Source organism: Dendronephthya gigantea, unplaced genomic scaffold, assembly GCF_004324835.1.
Source record: "Dendronephthya gigantea isolate DGI-Jeju-01 unplaced genomic scaffold, DenGig_1.0 000037F, whole genome shotgun sequence".
Taxonomy (NCBI): domain Eukaryota; kingdom Metazoa; phylum Cnidaria; class Anthozoa; order Malacalcyonacea; family Nephtheidae; genus Dendronephthya; species Dendronephthya gigantea.
The window spans coordinates 1,192,501-1,206,949 of NW_021163047.1; the positions used below are offsets into that span (position 1 = coordinate 1,192,501).

The following is a 14,449-nucleotide window of genomic DNA, read 5'->3' on the forward strand; positions in this document are numbered from 1 at the left end:
GATTGCGAGAAAGGGCATCCGATTGTGAGTTTGGTGATACTCATGATGACGAATTTTGGAACACATCATCCAAACAACAGACAACAAACCACTGATCCAAAAAGCTCTCAGCAAGGCCTGGAACTTGACTCAATTCTTAACCGAAGCTGCCCAAATGGAAACATTAGACGACAGGTTACTGATATAGCATCCTTGGAAGGGACATTGGGAATTAATCGAGAACCACAGGAAACACAATCGGACATAAAGATGTCAAGAGATAGAATCTCCTGGAGTACGAAATCAACCCCAAATGCATCGAACTCGCCAGAATCAAGGGCAGGAATGAGAACACAGAAACATCCAGGGACACCCCAATGCCATTACTGTGTGTTAACCACCACAAAAGCAACACCTGTCCAGCCTTTGAGAAGCGCTGCCGGAAATGCAACAAAAGAAAACCACTTCGCATCTGTATGTAGGTCAGCCAGAAAACCACAAGCTGAGTCCAAGAAGCAAACTACCAGTCAGAACAAGCAACCAGGGCGCATCAAACGGACCACAGAAGAGGACTCATCAGCTAGCTCTGATGATGAATACTTTGTGCAAACGATAAAATCCAACTTTCAGCAAGAAAAATTACAGGATCATCAAAAGGCAAGCAAACAGTAACAGTGCAGATTACACGGTGTGGATATTAGAATGGAACCCGACAATGGGACTGAGGTGAACCTAATGGATGACATAAATCCCAAACACTCCCACATCAAACCAAACATAGCTAAAACTGCAACAATGCCAAGTCAAACTCAATACATTACAACACCCTCTCAGTGTCAAAGAAAATTTGAAACAATCATTCGAAATCAAATCTGTGGCAAGTCAGCGACCTTTCTTGTTGTAAAAGGTCGGATGAATTCACCCCCTCTGCTTTGGAAAAACCCTCCTCGAATTAGGATCGGATGCTCAAAATCCAGCCTGACGGAGGACTTAAAACTCCAAACGCCATGAGGATAAGAACGACGAGCCAGTCAACACCACAATCACAGTACCAGGGATCCCAAACATATGCATCAGGAGATGGAAAACCTTAATACCCTATAGCTAAATACGATCACGTATTTCACGGAATCGGCAGGATCACAGACAAGAAGAATAAGCAGGAAATTTACGGACAGTTTCACAGGAAACCAGACGCGATCCGGTCACGTAGAAACCCCGCCTGTACCACCACTTACAAAAACCGCTAAGAAATGGTAACAACAAGAGTAGAAGAAAGACATCTTCGAGAAGGTCCCTGAAGATGAACCAGTCACATGGTGCTCACCTCTGGTCATACGACCAAACGCGATTTGCAAAAACCCCAAAGAAGAGTTAGGCCATGCACATATGATCCGTGCGAGCGTTGATCTCCGTAATCCTAATAATTCCCCCACCGTCGAATACTTCACCCACCACCATGACTGCAGTCTATGGACAAAGATGGACCTCCGACAAGGTAACCATCAGCTCACCCTTGATCCAGCATCTCGCGCCATTGCCACTTTTGCCACCCTTGGGGAAATTTCCGACCCAAGCGACTAGTATTTAGAGCGAAGGCATCGCAAGATTTATTTGATGAAACCATGCAGAGAATTTTTGGCGATATTCCTCGAATGCCTACTAATCGGCGCACGAGACTGAACTGAGCCACAATGCGACGCTCGAAACTGTCCACAGAGAGCAGCCGATTACGGCATCACATTCGTCGGACGAAGTGCGAGTTGGTCAATTGGAATTTTATCGCTACAGATTCAGCCAACAAGGGCTCAATCCGACACCGGACAAAGTGAGATTCATCCAAGAGTGTAATCCAACGAAATCGAAATCGGAAGTACGTAGCTTCCTCGTATGACCGGATACTTGGCGTAATTCATCCCCAGATACGCCTCTCTGACGCAACCCTTAAGGGAATTAACGACAACGAGATAAATTCCACTGGGGTCCTGCACAAAAGCTGCCTTCGAGAAAGCTAAAATGCAGTATCTCCACGACAATACCATAGCATTCTTCGACCCCAACTACCTACCATGGTTCGCACAGAAGCAAGCTACAATGAAGGTCTCTCAGGTGATCTGTTTCAACGTACCACGAAGGGTGGCAGCCAATCCACTTTATCAGTCGCACGCTTACCGACGTCGAGCGAAGATACAGTCACTGCCGAGAAAAGCAAGCCTATAAAAGCGCAAAAAACACATAAAATTCCTAGCTGCTTGACATAATCACTACACGTAACGAGGATCCTACTTATATTGCTAACGTCATTAATTTTTACAAAAAAGCGCCATGTTATCAAATGCTAAGATCTTTTATTTACCGAAAGCCTTAAAAAATATGTAAAAAATGCCAAAATGTTTTATTGAGAAGGCAGCATCTTCGCATTTTTTTTAAAGATTGTGACCATTGTCCGTAATTCGTAGTCCATAAGCCGTAGTCCGTAATCCGTAGTCCGTAAGCCGTAATCCATAGTCCGTAATCTGTAGTCCGCAATCCGTAGTCCGTAATCCGTAATCCATAGTCCGTAATCCGTAGTCCACTACCCGCGTTTTCTACCATGCATGCGTTTACAAATTCTGTAATACATTTCCTACATATGACATTTCTATTTATAGCCTAGGAAACGTATCAATTTTGCCGTTAGCAACGAGGTGTTGCTAACCAATCAACGTACCGTTTCAAACAATGGAACAACGCGTTTGAAATGCCAGCTCAAGTTCTCAACTGCGAATGGCTGTATTTGTTTAAGTGCTCTCCCAGTTTGAGCGTGAGATACTTTGTGCTATACAGCTTACAACGTTTACAAGTCAGTGAATGAGACTTACCAGGTACGTAGTGAACTATAATTGCCGTATAATCGTCATTTCAAGCAGCAGTTCTGCAGTTATATCATTTAACCGTTCATCCTACAAAATGTTTCTGCTTTGTTTGGCAAGACTGAAGGATTGCGTGAAGATTTTAGCCCCGTTTACACTGCACTGTATTTATTGGCACGGCACGGCTAAAATGGGTACCCGTACCATTTCATATTTCCTCGGCCTTTGTTTTGGTATCCTGAACACTAATGAAATTGGGTACGGGTACCAAATTTAGCCGTACCGTGCCGATAAATTGAGTGTAGTGTAAATTGTGATTGTGATTGTGATTATTATTAAAATACTTGAATGGCAGTTCAAAAACGAACTGAAAAACACAAGTTTACAAGTATCAGAAATAAGACTATTTACATATTTACAGTGATAAAATACTCAGAAATACAATTACTAACATGTTAATCCAATAACTACAAAAAGATATGCTAACATTAGGTTCTAAAATATTAAAATATTAAAATGAGTTCCATTTACGTATGCAATACGGCAAAAAGCTATCATTATAGCGTTTCGTTCGACATTTAAAAAGAGAGATCGATCGAGGATGTCTGAGATCGTACTCATGGGTTAAAAGTTTGGGTAATAGACTAGAAATTTTACCCGAAGGGTCATTATAATTATTTTTATAAAAGGATCTGCATAACCGTTCCCTTCTCGCTTCTAAGGTAGGTAAATTCAGGTCTTTAAGGCTTTCGGTGTAGGACAAATGGGGAAAAATAATTTTGAACGCACGTTGCTGAATATGTTCCAATTCAACGGTGAGGAAATTAGGTAGTGAGGTATGCCAAACTGGACATGCATATTCCAGGACAGGTCTGATGAAACTACAATATACCGCCTTAAGATCACTAGGTTGGACACCATTTCTTCTTAATAGCCTTAAGGCATACAGGCGTTTGCTTGCTTTAGAGGATATGTGCCTGATGTGTGTGGTCCACTTGAGATCGGAGGTTAAATTTACTCCCAGGAGTTTGATAGAGTTCACAGCCTCCAGAGGTAGGTTATTGACAAGCAAGGGTTGTGCCGGGGGTTGATTGATCAAGAAGGACACGGTGAAATCTTTAGTTTTTTTTACGTTTAATTTCATGTTGTTCACATTCGACCACTGAGACACCTTGTCGAGTTCTTGCTGTAATTTTGGAAAATCCGGTTCACATACTCTAACAACTTCAGAAATAGCACAATCATCAACGTACTTGTACAGTGGTAGTTCACTGGATAGATCATTGACCATTATAAGAAAGAACAAAGGCCCAATTTTGTGCCTTGCGGAACTCCAGCATTGATTTCTTTCCAATCAGATTTACAAGATTTTAATTTAACGCGCTGTTGTCTGCCTTGAAGGAAACTTGAACACCAGTTTAATAACACGGGTGGAACGTTGAGGAGTTGTAATTTGCGCATTAGAATGTTATGGTCAATTCGATCAAACGCTTTGGAAAAATCAATAAAGCAGGATCGAATAATGGTATTAGGTGTTTCCAGGGCCGAAAGCCAATGGTGGATTAGGTGCACGAGGGCGTGAGTCGTTGAGGACTTTTTCACACAGCCAAACTGGAGGGGATCAATGAATGGCATAACAATGGGTGCAAGCCAATTGAACACGAAAGACTCAAGGATCTTGCTCAGTACTGCCGTGAGGGATATAGGTCTAAGGTCCGTATCAATAGATTTCGGTGTAGGGATCTTGCTTAAAGGGAGAACATCCGCGCATTTCCACAGATCAGGTACACGACCTCTCTCTAATGGAAGAGTTAAACATGGAGCATACGGGGTAGCTAATATTTGCGGCACATGTTTTCAGGATCCAATTGGGGATCTCATCAGGTCCTACAGACTTACGATCGTTAACACCTGCCAATGCAAGTTCAACAGCATCACGCGTAATGACGTATCTATCAGGAACATTGGAAACGGGTACTGGAGTGAAATTTAAATGCGGTATATCAGCAGCAGTACTGCAGAAGGATTCATTAATGACGCTGGCAAGTTCAAAGTCTCTCAAGACGGTGCCGTTTATGGCTAGACTATTAAACGGAGGGGGGTTGGACATTCCTGACAACTGCTTGATACCGTCCCACCACTTTTTAGGATTGCTCTGGTTCATGTGATTGATTTTGTCGTTATAGAATCTTCGACGTGCACTTTTACAGAGTTTTATCACTTTATTGCGATAAACATTAAATGTGACCTTCCACGGGAAAACATACGTTAACGCTATTTCGTTCGTTCGAAAATATCGTTCGTTATCCGTTCGTTTGCCGTTCAAACGCTTGAAGCGTTCGTTGAAACGATTTTCGAGATCGTTCATCGTTCGAAATTGCCCGTTCGAACGCTTAGGAAAAAACGTTTGAAAATTGGTCCGAAAGCGTTCAACCGTTTGATTTACCGTTCGTTCAACGTTTGCCGGAATTTCGTTCAATCGCATTGGATTTGGTTCAACATATTAGATTAAACATTTGCAATGCTACAACTTTGTAGAAGAAGCGCAGAATGTGCTACACAGAAATACTCCCAGAAACGTATTCAGTTCCTTAGTATAGAAGGCTTCTAAAGGAAATAGTGGGGTTATATCAATTTAGCCTAATCGAATGCTATTTTGTGCGCTTTATGTTATGGTTTATGCTTAGCGTCATGCAGACAGAAGGCTATTAAGATTCAGTGCATGCAATTATTCCATTAGCGTCAAATTTCACGTCTTAAGCTTTCTTTCAAAAATTATCGTTTTTTGAATTTCGGTAATGCACTAAATGGTTAGAATTTGTGCTTTACTATACTTCTGTAGCTTCCATAAGCCAAATTTCACCGCGCACCCAAACAACTCGCAAGCCATATATTAGCATTACGAGCCATAATATGCCTTGGCAAGGTGCTAATTAAGTTGCATAATTGTCGGAGTCTCTAAATGTATGTAAACAGACAAAACCAGTTTTAAAATGAATTGAGGGATTTTGCGTGTTACATATTAATATCGTACTTTTAAACCATGTGTATATATAGCTAATTTATTTACATCTGATAAACTTATCAGGCCTCCGTACGAAGCAGCTACTGATTAAAATCTATTCAAAATTAAGGACCGCATCCTAGGACGGACCTTTCAGCTTGAATTCGTTGTCTTTAATGCAGTCTGACATAGCTACAAATTATACAACAATTGAAATACCCTAGGTAATATTTGAAGACATAAATACAGTGACCTAACGCGCGTTCGGTAGGGTTACGACGAGAACTAAGAGATCCTCATTTATTGGAGGCCAGGATAGATAACGAAACATCATAGTATAAGCAAAACGTGATTTATGACAAACAGCGAATTAAGGGACTCCGCAGTACCAAGTATACCTCAAGACCCCATCCTCGGCTCTGTTCGTTACGCCACTGCATGAATATAATAACAATTTAAATATGTACGTGCATCTAGTCTAAAACTAGAGCTGGAGCAACAAGATCCTCAGTGCCCCGCTTACAAAATTGTCTTATTTCCTTAAAAAGGTTTCTTTGTCTCCCCAGATCTAAGCCATCTGGCTCGATCGTTGCTGGCATGTTGAACGGTGGCAACTGCATAAATATAACTTATATATGGCATAAATATAACTCATGCATTGTAAATATTTATTTAGACTCTTAATTCACAAAAAAATACTTCATATATATTGATATATGCACATTTCAGCACAATTCACTCCCCATGTATATTTTGGTTGTAATTTCATTTCTCTCGACTTGCTCCTCGAATCGGAAACGTGGAACGCGGAAAAGGCTCAAATCGTATAAATGATAGAGACTGTATGAGAGTAATGAACCTATATCAATGATGTTCATTGTGTGACTTTTTTTATTACAAAAAAAATTCTGTGTTTTGTGAGGTTGAGTTTTGCGCTATGTTTTAAAGTGCGTGCAGTCCTTCATTGCGCACAACTGGGCTGACACAAGCCCAAAGGGCAAGTTGCCAAGCTAACGTTTACAAACATTTAAGTTTGACCTTTCAGATATTTTGCCACATATATTTCGCTGTATATAATTCATCAGAAAAGGAGCATTGGAATTTATCTTGCTTGGACAACATATCAGCTGTTGGGCAACAGGAAAATTTTCACTAATTTTGATTTGGGCTCCCTTGATTAGAAATTACATTCCGGATATTAAATTGCAATTATGCATGGTCATTGCACCTTGAAGCCTGCCAGCTAGAGCGGCAAAATGAGCAAATTTGAAATGGCGCCTGTGAACTGTTTATGCGTGCATGAGCGCGCGGGTAAAGATCTTTACCAATAATTTCGCGAAGACTGTCCCAAATATTTGCTGGATATTAGCATCTATGGAGAAGTCAAGGCGTTTTAACGCAAGCATATATAAAGGTTAATACCAGGTATGAACACTAAATGAAACATTAGCTATGATATAAGGAAAGTCATGACTTGGCCACTTTATTAGGCGCGCTTGCAATTATTTTCCTCCAAGCATTGAAATCAGGCTTATTGATGAAATCATCAACAGAATTCGTATAACGGTTCTCTCGATTTAAACTAAAGTTTTTTTCCCTTGAGTGTATTTGCTTGGCTAAACTGTAGCTCTGTATTGACCATGCATATATATCGAAATATGACACGCATTCGAAGTAAGATTTCATATAGATGATCATGCAATTGTATATAACAAGACGTTCTCAATTGCATTTTATGTATATGTTAACGCGAGTAAAATGTATTCGGATATAAATGCGCACTGCAATATATAACTCTTTAGATTGCTTATCATGGCCGGTGGAATCAAGTTGGGCCACGATCATCCAATCATTCCGAATAAACATGACATGAAAGGTTGCCAGACCTTGAAAATGGCTTGGCTGAGGTTAGAAAAGTTGTTAGCTTGGGCCGTGGTGGTTACAATTTATAGGATGCATTTACTTACATTGAAACAACAATTGTTTACAAACTTTGCTGACATTTTTCATAAAAAAGGGGTAGATGCTACCTCGAAATATATATAATTATATGATATAAAAAGATTTCGCCAGACAAAATGGATTAATGCTTTCATGCATGTCTTTAAATAACTTGATTAGTTAATTTTACTGTAAGCAGGAGGCACAAATTGTGTCACAAGTAGATGTCTCGAAGATGTTGAGGATCGTTTGTTTCTTAAAATGGTGAGTATAAACTCCCCTGTGCATGCATTTGGCATTGTCGTTTCTATATGGGCGGCAGCATTGCTATATGCTTTGCAGAAAAAATTATTTGCACTCTTTGTGATTTAAAAACCCGGTTTCTATATGGGCGTCTGCTATTGCTATATGCTTTAGTGAAAATACTGTGCAATCTTTTCTTGCTGCCGGGGTTGAGTATTAAGTTGTTTTGCAGGGCGGAACTGAATTCGGACCTTCGGGATTGCGGATTGCCGCGGTTGAAATGAAGATTTCGAAAATTATCCCATTAATTACGCGCGTTCTATTTCTTTAGGTCACTATTGTTAGGCTCATGCAGGTAGCATAGGTATTTACACAGTTACCTATGTAGATGGTCGAATATTTGGGGAAAATAAAATATTTCCTGATGAATATGACCACCAGGAATTTAGTTAGCTAATTTAATATCACAAGTATTAATTAGCGATATACTGGTTCATAAGTCATAACACATGCATATGTGATCGTATGGTCACAAAACATATCACTTACATGAAAAAATATGGCGGCAGAAATAGGGACATAGCAGCTTTAGCTTTGCGAAGAAAATATGGCGATGGTGCATGCAGTGGATAAAATAGATTATTATCAATTAAATATTCTTAAGGTATAATGATGCCCTTAGTTGCTACTGACAGTACTGTGTATAGGCGACATTCCGCGACAAGCTTGACCGCAGCTATAGAGGCTATTGCCGCACGGAACATATTGTAAGCACTAGGTAAATATCCAAGCTTATATTTTAAATATTTTATTACCGCGCAATGCATTGCTGAAATTGAAATGTGGGTTTTCACGTGCATAAATGGTTGGGATATTTAATGTAGTAGGCTATTTATACCAAATAAGTTTTGACCATGCAAGCACACGTTACTACGCTGGTTCGTATACAAACGAGCTTTGCGTATGCGATATTCTGTATAACTGTTATTAATGTCTGGTTATCATCTGTAAACAACTTGATCCTTGCGATAATTAATTTAGTCGTTTGCGCGTCAAAGAGTATAAGCAATAGTGTACAATGGAATCTCTTGTGTTTAGTTTAACATAAAATATGTATCCAGTAGCTGAAACTCAACCAAACTTAGACGGTGACCAATGACATTGCCTATGATATTATTATCGAAGCCAGGCCATTTATGGCAATCTTCGTTTACTCTCGGTTTAGAGCCGTGTTAATAAAACGGATGCATGCATGATGTGTTTATATGTCCTTAACCACCCATACATATAGTTTGTCCGTGGAGAGATTTACAAAATCTGTTACGTTGTTGCAAATCAACACGCGCTTAATATTTTGATGGGTATAGTTGCAGATGATGCATTGATTAATTTGACGTAACGATGATAATTTGTACTAATAACTGAAGGCTTTCTAACGATTAATAAACCCGAATTTTGATGCAAAATGCAAATGTATATATGTATATAAAGTATAAAATAATGTGATTTAGGTAGTTTAGCTAATAAATTTAGTTAAACATTCAAATGAAGGTATAGCTATTTATATGTACACGCATACTTGCGCCAACACATGTTACGTGTTCGAAAATATTTCCTATTTTAATTAGTCAATAATATCTTGCGTCAATCATACGCGCAACAGGCGTTCAGACTAATTCGTTAAAACCGTTCATAAACATAAATCGTTCAAACGGCTTCAGATTGAACGTTTATTTATCCGTTCGTATTCTCGACTTTAAACGTTCACATTTTTAGCTGAATTCGTCAAAACGTTTTTTGGGTTCGTTGAAACGTTATTACAGATCGTTCACTACCCGTTTATTATCCGTTCGTTTTGCCGTTTCAACGAAATATCGTTAACGTACGTTTTCCCGTGGAAGGTCACAAATTTGGGAAGGTCATTATTCAACCAAGCTTGTTGACGTTTCTTAATGGATTCTTTAATAGCGGGAGTAATCCATGGTTTATCGTTGGGATGGAGTTTAACAGTACGCATGGGAATACATGAATTCAAAGCACCATGAACCACAGACTGGAACAAATCCAGTTGATCGTCACATGAATTTCGCCTCATGAGCGGTGTCCAATTGACCGAGTCCAGGCAAGATATCAAATTTCGTTTGTTGGAAACACGATAATCACGCTTTTGGAGTCGTGTGGTGGGTAGGCTTGGAGCATGTGGTGAAGTGGGTTGAAGTAATATGCTAGAATGATCAGATTGGCCAATAGGTGGCAGGATGGTAGCATCGTAGTAAGCCGATAAGGTTGAAAATGCTTGATCAAGGATATTACTTCCCCTGGTAGGCTTGGTGACCAGAGTTTTCAATCTAAAGGAATTGCACAGATTTCCTGGCTTAAATTGGTTAAAATCTCCGAGAACCAGGACAGCGGAATTAGGATGGTTGGCCAATGAGGAATCTAAACATTTGAAGATATGCGTTCGAAGCGCGTGGTCATCGCTTTGGGGGGGGTGATAAACTGTTCCCAGGATAATGGAGTTTATTCCTCGGGGTAATCGATCCATTTTGATTAAAAACCATTGACTCTCAATTTCAGGATCGCCTAAGTCAGCTAATTCGGTAAAATTAAGGTTTGAGTTAAAATAGGAACAAAGACCACCACCGCGCTGGTTATTCATTCTATCACGTCGGCAAGATACATAACCAGGAATACGTATAGACTCGTTAGTTATTTGTGGATTTAACCATGTTTCAGTAATTACGGCAACGTCACACAGTTCGATAGAAATTGATGCAGAAACTTCGTCTAACTTGTTGACCATCGACCTAACATTACTAAACCAAATCTTGGGAAAGCGTGGGATCGTAACAGGAGTCTTCAATGGGATTAATAATCTAAAATTGGGGACCCAGATGCGCTCCCGCCGTTTGTTTTTCTGTAAGTAATCCTAGTAGGTATTCTCATCTCTGCTGGCTGATATTGTTCCGTGTTACTCGATGAACATAGTGGAGGTATTCCTTCCACGACTTCATTTGTTCTATGGGGTCTATTTGAAGACTCGAGTTGAACTTTATCAGGGGCTTTATAAGCGTTGGCGGCTGCCAGAAATGGACCCTTGTTGAATTCCGAGGCGGCCTTGGACGGTAGTTTCTCCTTGGACGGTGGTTTCTCCTGGACGCTTTTAATAAAAAATTTTGATTACGATTTCTGACTAGGTGTCGATGGGTTATAGGGGGGTGATTTGCGTCTTGAATTCCAGGTATAGAGCTGCGGTGCCTGGGTCTTGCAGGGAAAGGCTTCTTGCACAATTCGCTTTCGCAGTCTTGCTTTTGATGGAATGCTTTGTGTTGTTTAGCACGGTAATGATGAACCTGTTGCGTTAGAGAGTCATTTGCATTTTGTTGATTTCCATTTAGATTATCTAGATTTGGACTAAGACACCGGTGGCTTTTATTTGCATTTGGGAGATGACCGGCAGTTGGATCTTTTAGTTGGATCTTTCTGACTAGATGTCGATCAGTTGTAGAGGGGTGATTTGAGTCTTGAATTCTAGGTATAGAGCCACAACGCCTAGGTCTTGCAGGGGAAGGCATCTTGCGCAATTCGCTTTCACAATCGTGTTTTTGGAGGAATGCTTTGTGTTGTTTGGCGCGGTAATGATAAACCTGTTGTCTTAGTGAATCATTTGCATCTAGTTGATTTGCATTTAGTTGATCAAGATTTGGACTAAGACAATGGTGGCTTTTATTTCCATTAGGGAGATGACCTGCAGTTGGATCATTTTGTTCGACATCAGTAACAATGATGACTGAATCATTAGCAGCTGTTAAGCCTCTCGTTATACGGTTATGGTTTTGATATTCAAGCTCCGATTCGTGACCCAGACCATTGGGTAGTTTACTTTTGCCATTAACTGAGGCTAATCCGACAGGACTTAAATCTGTATTGTTTAAATCTGTATTGTAAACGGGGCTTTTGCCATGTAAACATAGCTAGCCATACCTTGATTCGGCGTAAGTAAACGTACGAATACAGCAGGTAAATCAGGTAGTACGCGTTGCTTTAAAGCTTTTGAGATAAACTTATATAGTTATTTCTATAACCTGGAGGCTGGTTATTTTGAGTGTTAGTTAAAATACTAACACAGCTGATATCATTCTATTGAAAGGTCTTCATAATCCGACCATTTATTGGGCCTCACATTCAACTGTGTTCAATCATTCAAAAGTAGAATTTGACTTTTTAATAATAACAGGTTTTTTTGCCATTTTTTTGTTAAATTACGAAGATGTATAGCTAGACTGTAATTAGAATAAAGCAGTCAATTTTATACAGATTTACAGAGTAAATTGATTATTATTTTAGGGCACTGTGTGAGAAGTGGTTGACCCACATACATATGGCATAAATTAAAATGTGTTATTGCAATTCCTGTGTATACGTCTATATTTTACAGAATTATACGGCCTTACAAATGGCGTGCATCATTGTGCTGCACAGTCCCACATACTCGGGATTATTTGCCTTCTTCCTCAAATTAAAAATTTAATTATGATATAAATACTAAAGACTAATATATGATCCTCTCACCGACGCTATTAATATTACAATTTGCCAAAGTCAGTTGCTGCAACAAGAATTAGCGTAGATGTGCATACAAATCAAACGTACTATTGCCATATGACAAACAATGGTCCAACGACGTTAGGATTATAAGTTAAACTTGGCGCAACTTTCACACGCATATAAATTATACGATCGTTTCAAACGTTATTTAGAACAGTATTTTCCCATCTATCCAAAAGTACACATCAGTTGAAGGCGCAGACATTACACGGTGAATATTTGAGGGCAACAGCAACGACTCATTGCAAAAACATCTTACAATATTACATGGTATTGACATATATATCCACGTGCACGTCATCATCCTAAGCATAAGTTGAAAAATTAAATGTAATTTCCAATAGATAAGTGAATATCAAAGCAGAATGAAGCAACATTCGGAGGTCACAATCTTAACCTTTTGAAACTTCAACTACCAAACGGAGGACACGTCATATATTTCGGAATTGATATTCGTAGCGGAAGTCGATTTTAACCTCCTCTCCACATGGTGGTCAGTTTTCTCAAATTTCCTCCTACTCAGAGGCCATCTGGAATGTGGTTTCACGTGACAAATTCCCGATGCACAGGAATGAAAATATATTACAATGTTTTGTTCATAAATTTCACATAATTTATTTGCAAGTCAGGCCTCTCTACCATAGATAAATAGTAAGGAAGGGGTATAGTATAATTACTATTGTACTTTCGAGTGCGAAATTTATCAAAAAACTCGTACTCGAAAGCTCGGCGACTACGAGTTTTGGCTGATGGCGTAAGCAAACAACGCGCGAGGATGACGACTCTCGTAGTCGTAGTCACTGCTAAAGCTCCCTAATAATTCAGCCACAACGAAGGTTTTCCTGCACCCCACTCAGTCCGCCACAACCTGATTTAAACAGCAGTCTGGAGAACTGTCAGGCATAATGATTGGTATACCAATGTGAAGAATGAAAAAACAAATAAAATGAATTTGAGAATCTATAGATTTTACGCATTATTTTTTCAAGAATTGACAATTACTGCTCTGGGAGCCGTACTTGGGCAGTTTTTGTCAAATATTTTCTTTCTGACACATCGACACTAGAACTTCAAAATTCAGATTAAAATTTCAGTTCATAGCTTCAAGAAATGGTACAAATGAAGGACAGAAAGTGTAATAACAAGTCGCTTAAATACCCATTTTCATTTTGATTGCGATTTTAAGGCCTTCCGTCAAATTTAGGCCGCGGTCAGGCACTTGCGCTAGCGCTTAGCGCAATTGCGCAGACAGGTATTTGACATGTTTCAAAGTTGTGTACGTTTTTGCATGGCTATTCTTTATAGTATTGTTGTTAGATTCCGCTAATTTTGTGTTCAAGTGCACAATAATATGCGAATAATGATCACGCAACTAACTGCTTTGTAGATAATATGCGGCAGTGTTATTCCTATACAGGGTGTATTAAAAAAAGTAGACAATTTTGAAATGTTAAGAAAACTATAAATTTATCAAAATATCTCATAGATTTATGCTAGTATGGGTACTTTACCATCTTCAGGTCATTCTAACACTAAAAACAAACAGAAAAATTAACCTCGAAAAATGGAAGAGCGGTTTGTGGAAGCATCATTTTGAATGGCTTGTGCAAACATGAATGAGAAGTTTAAAATCCAATTTGAATTCAAGTGAACGTTTCGGTATTGTTTACAAAGAATCGAAATTTCAAAATTTTGATGAAAATTAAGTCAGCCGCGCAACTGCGTAAACGTGGGCTTTTTTCCGTTTAACTCGCAGCTTGAGTAACTTTTTTCATGCACGAATGATTTCATGCATGAGTGATTGCTCGGGTGATTAAACTAA

At 39.3% G+C, this 14,449-nt stretch overlaps 1 protein-coding gene across 1 annotated transcript; it reads right to left on the reverse strand.

Moving 5' to 3' along the window:
• Positions 1–4,611: 4,611 nt before the first annotated feature.
• LOC114526110 lies at positions 4,612–10,903 on the reverse strand. The gene is made up of 2 exons (XM_028547612.1): positions 9,930–10,903; positions 4,612–5,074 (listed from the first exon to the last, which is right to left on the reverse strand). Exons 1-2 carry the CDS (start codon positions 10,820–10,822, stop codon positions 4,612–4,614), a joined length of 1,356 nt encoding a protein of 451 aa, XP_028403413.1. The 5' UTR covers positions 10,823–10,903.
• Positions 10,904–14,449: the final 3,546 nt, after the last annotated feature.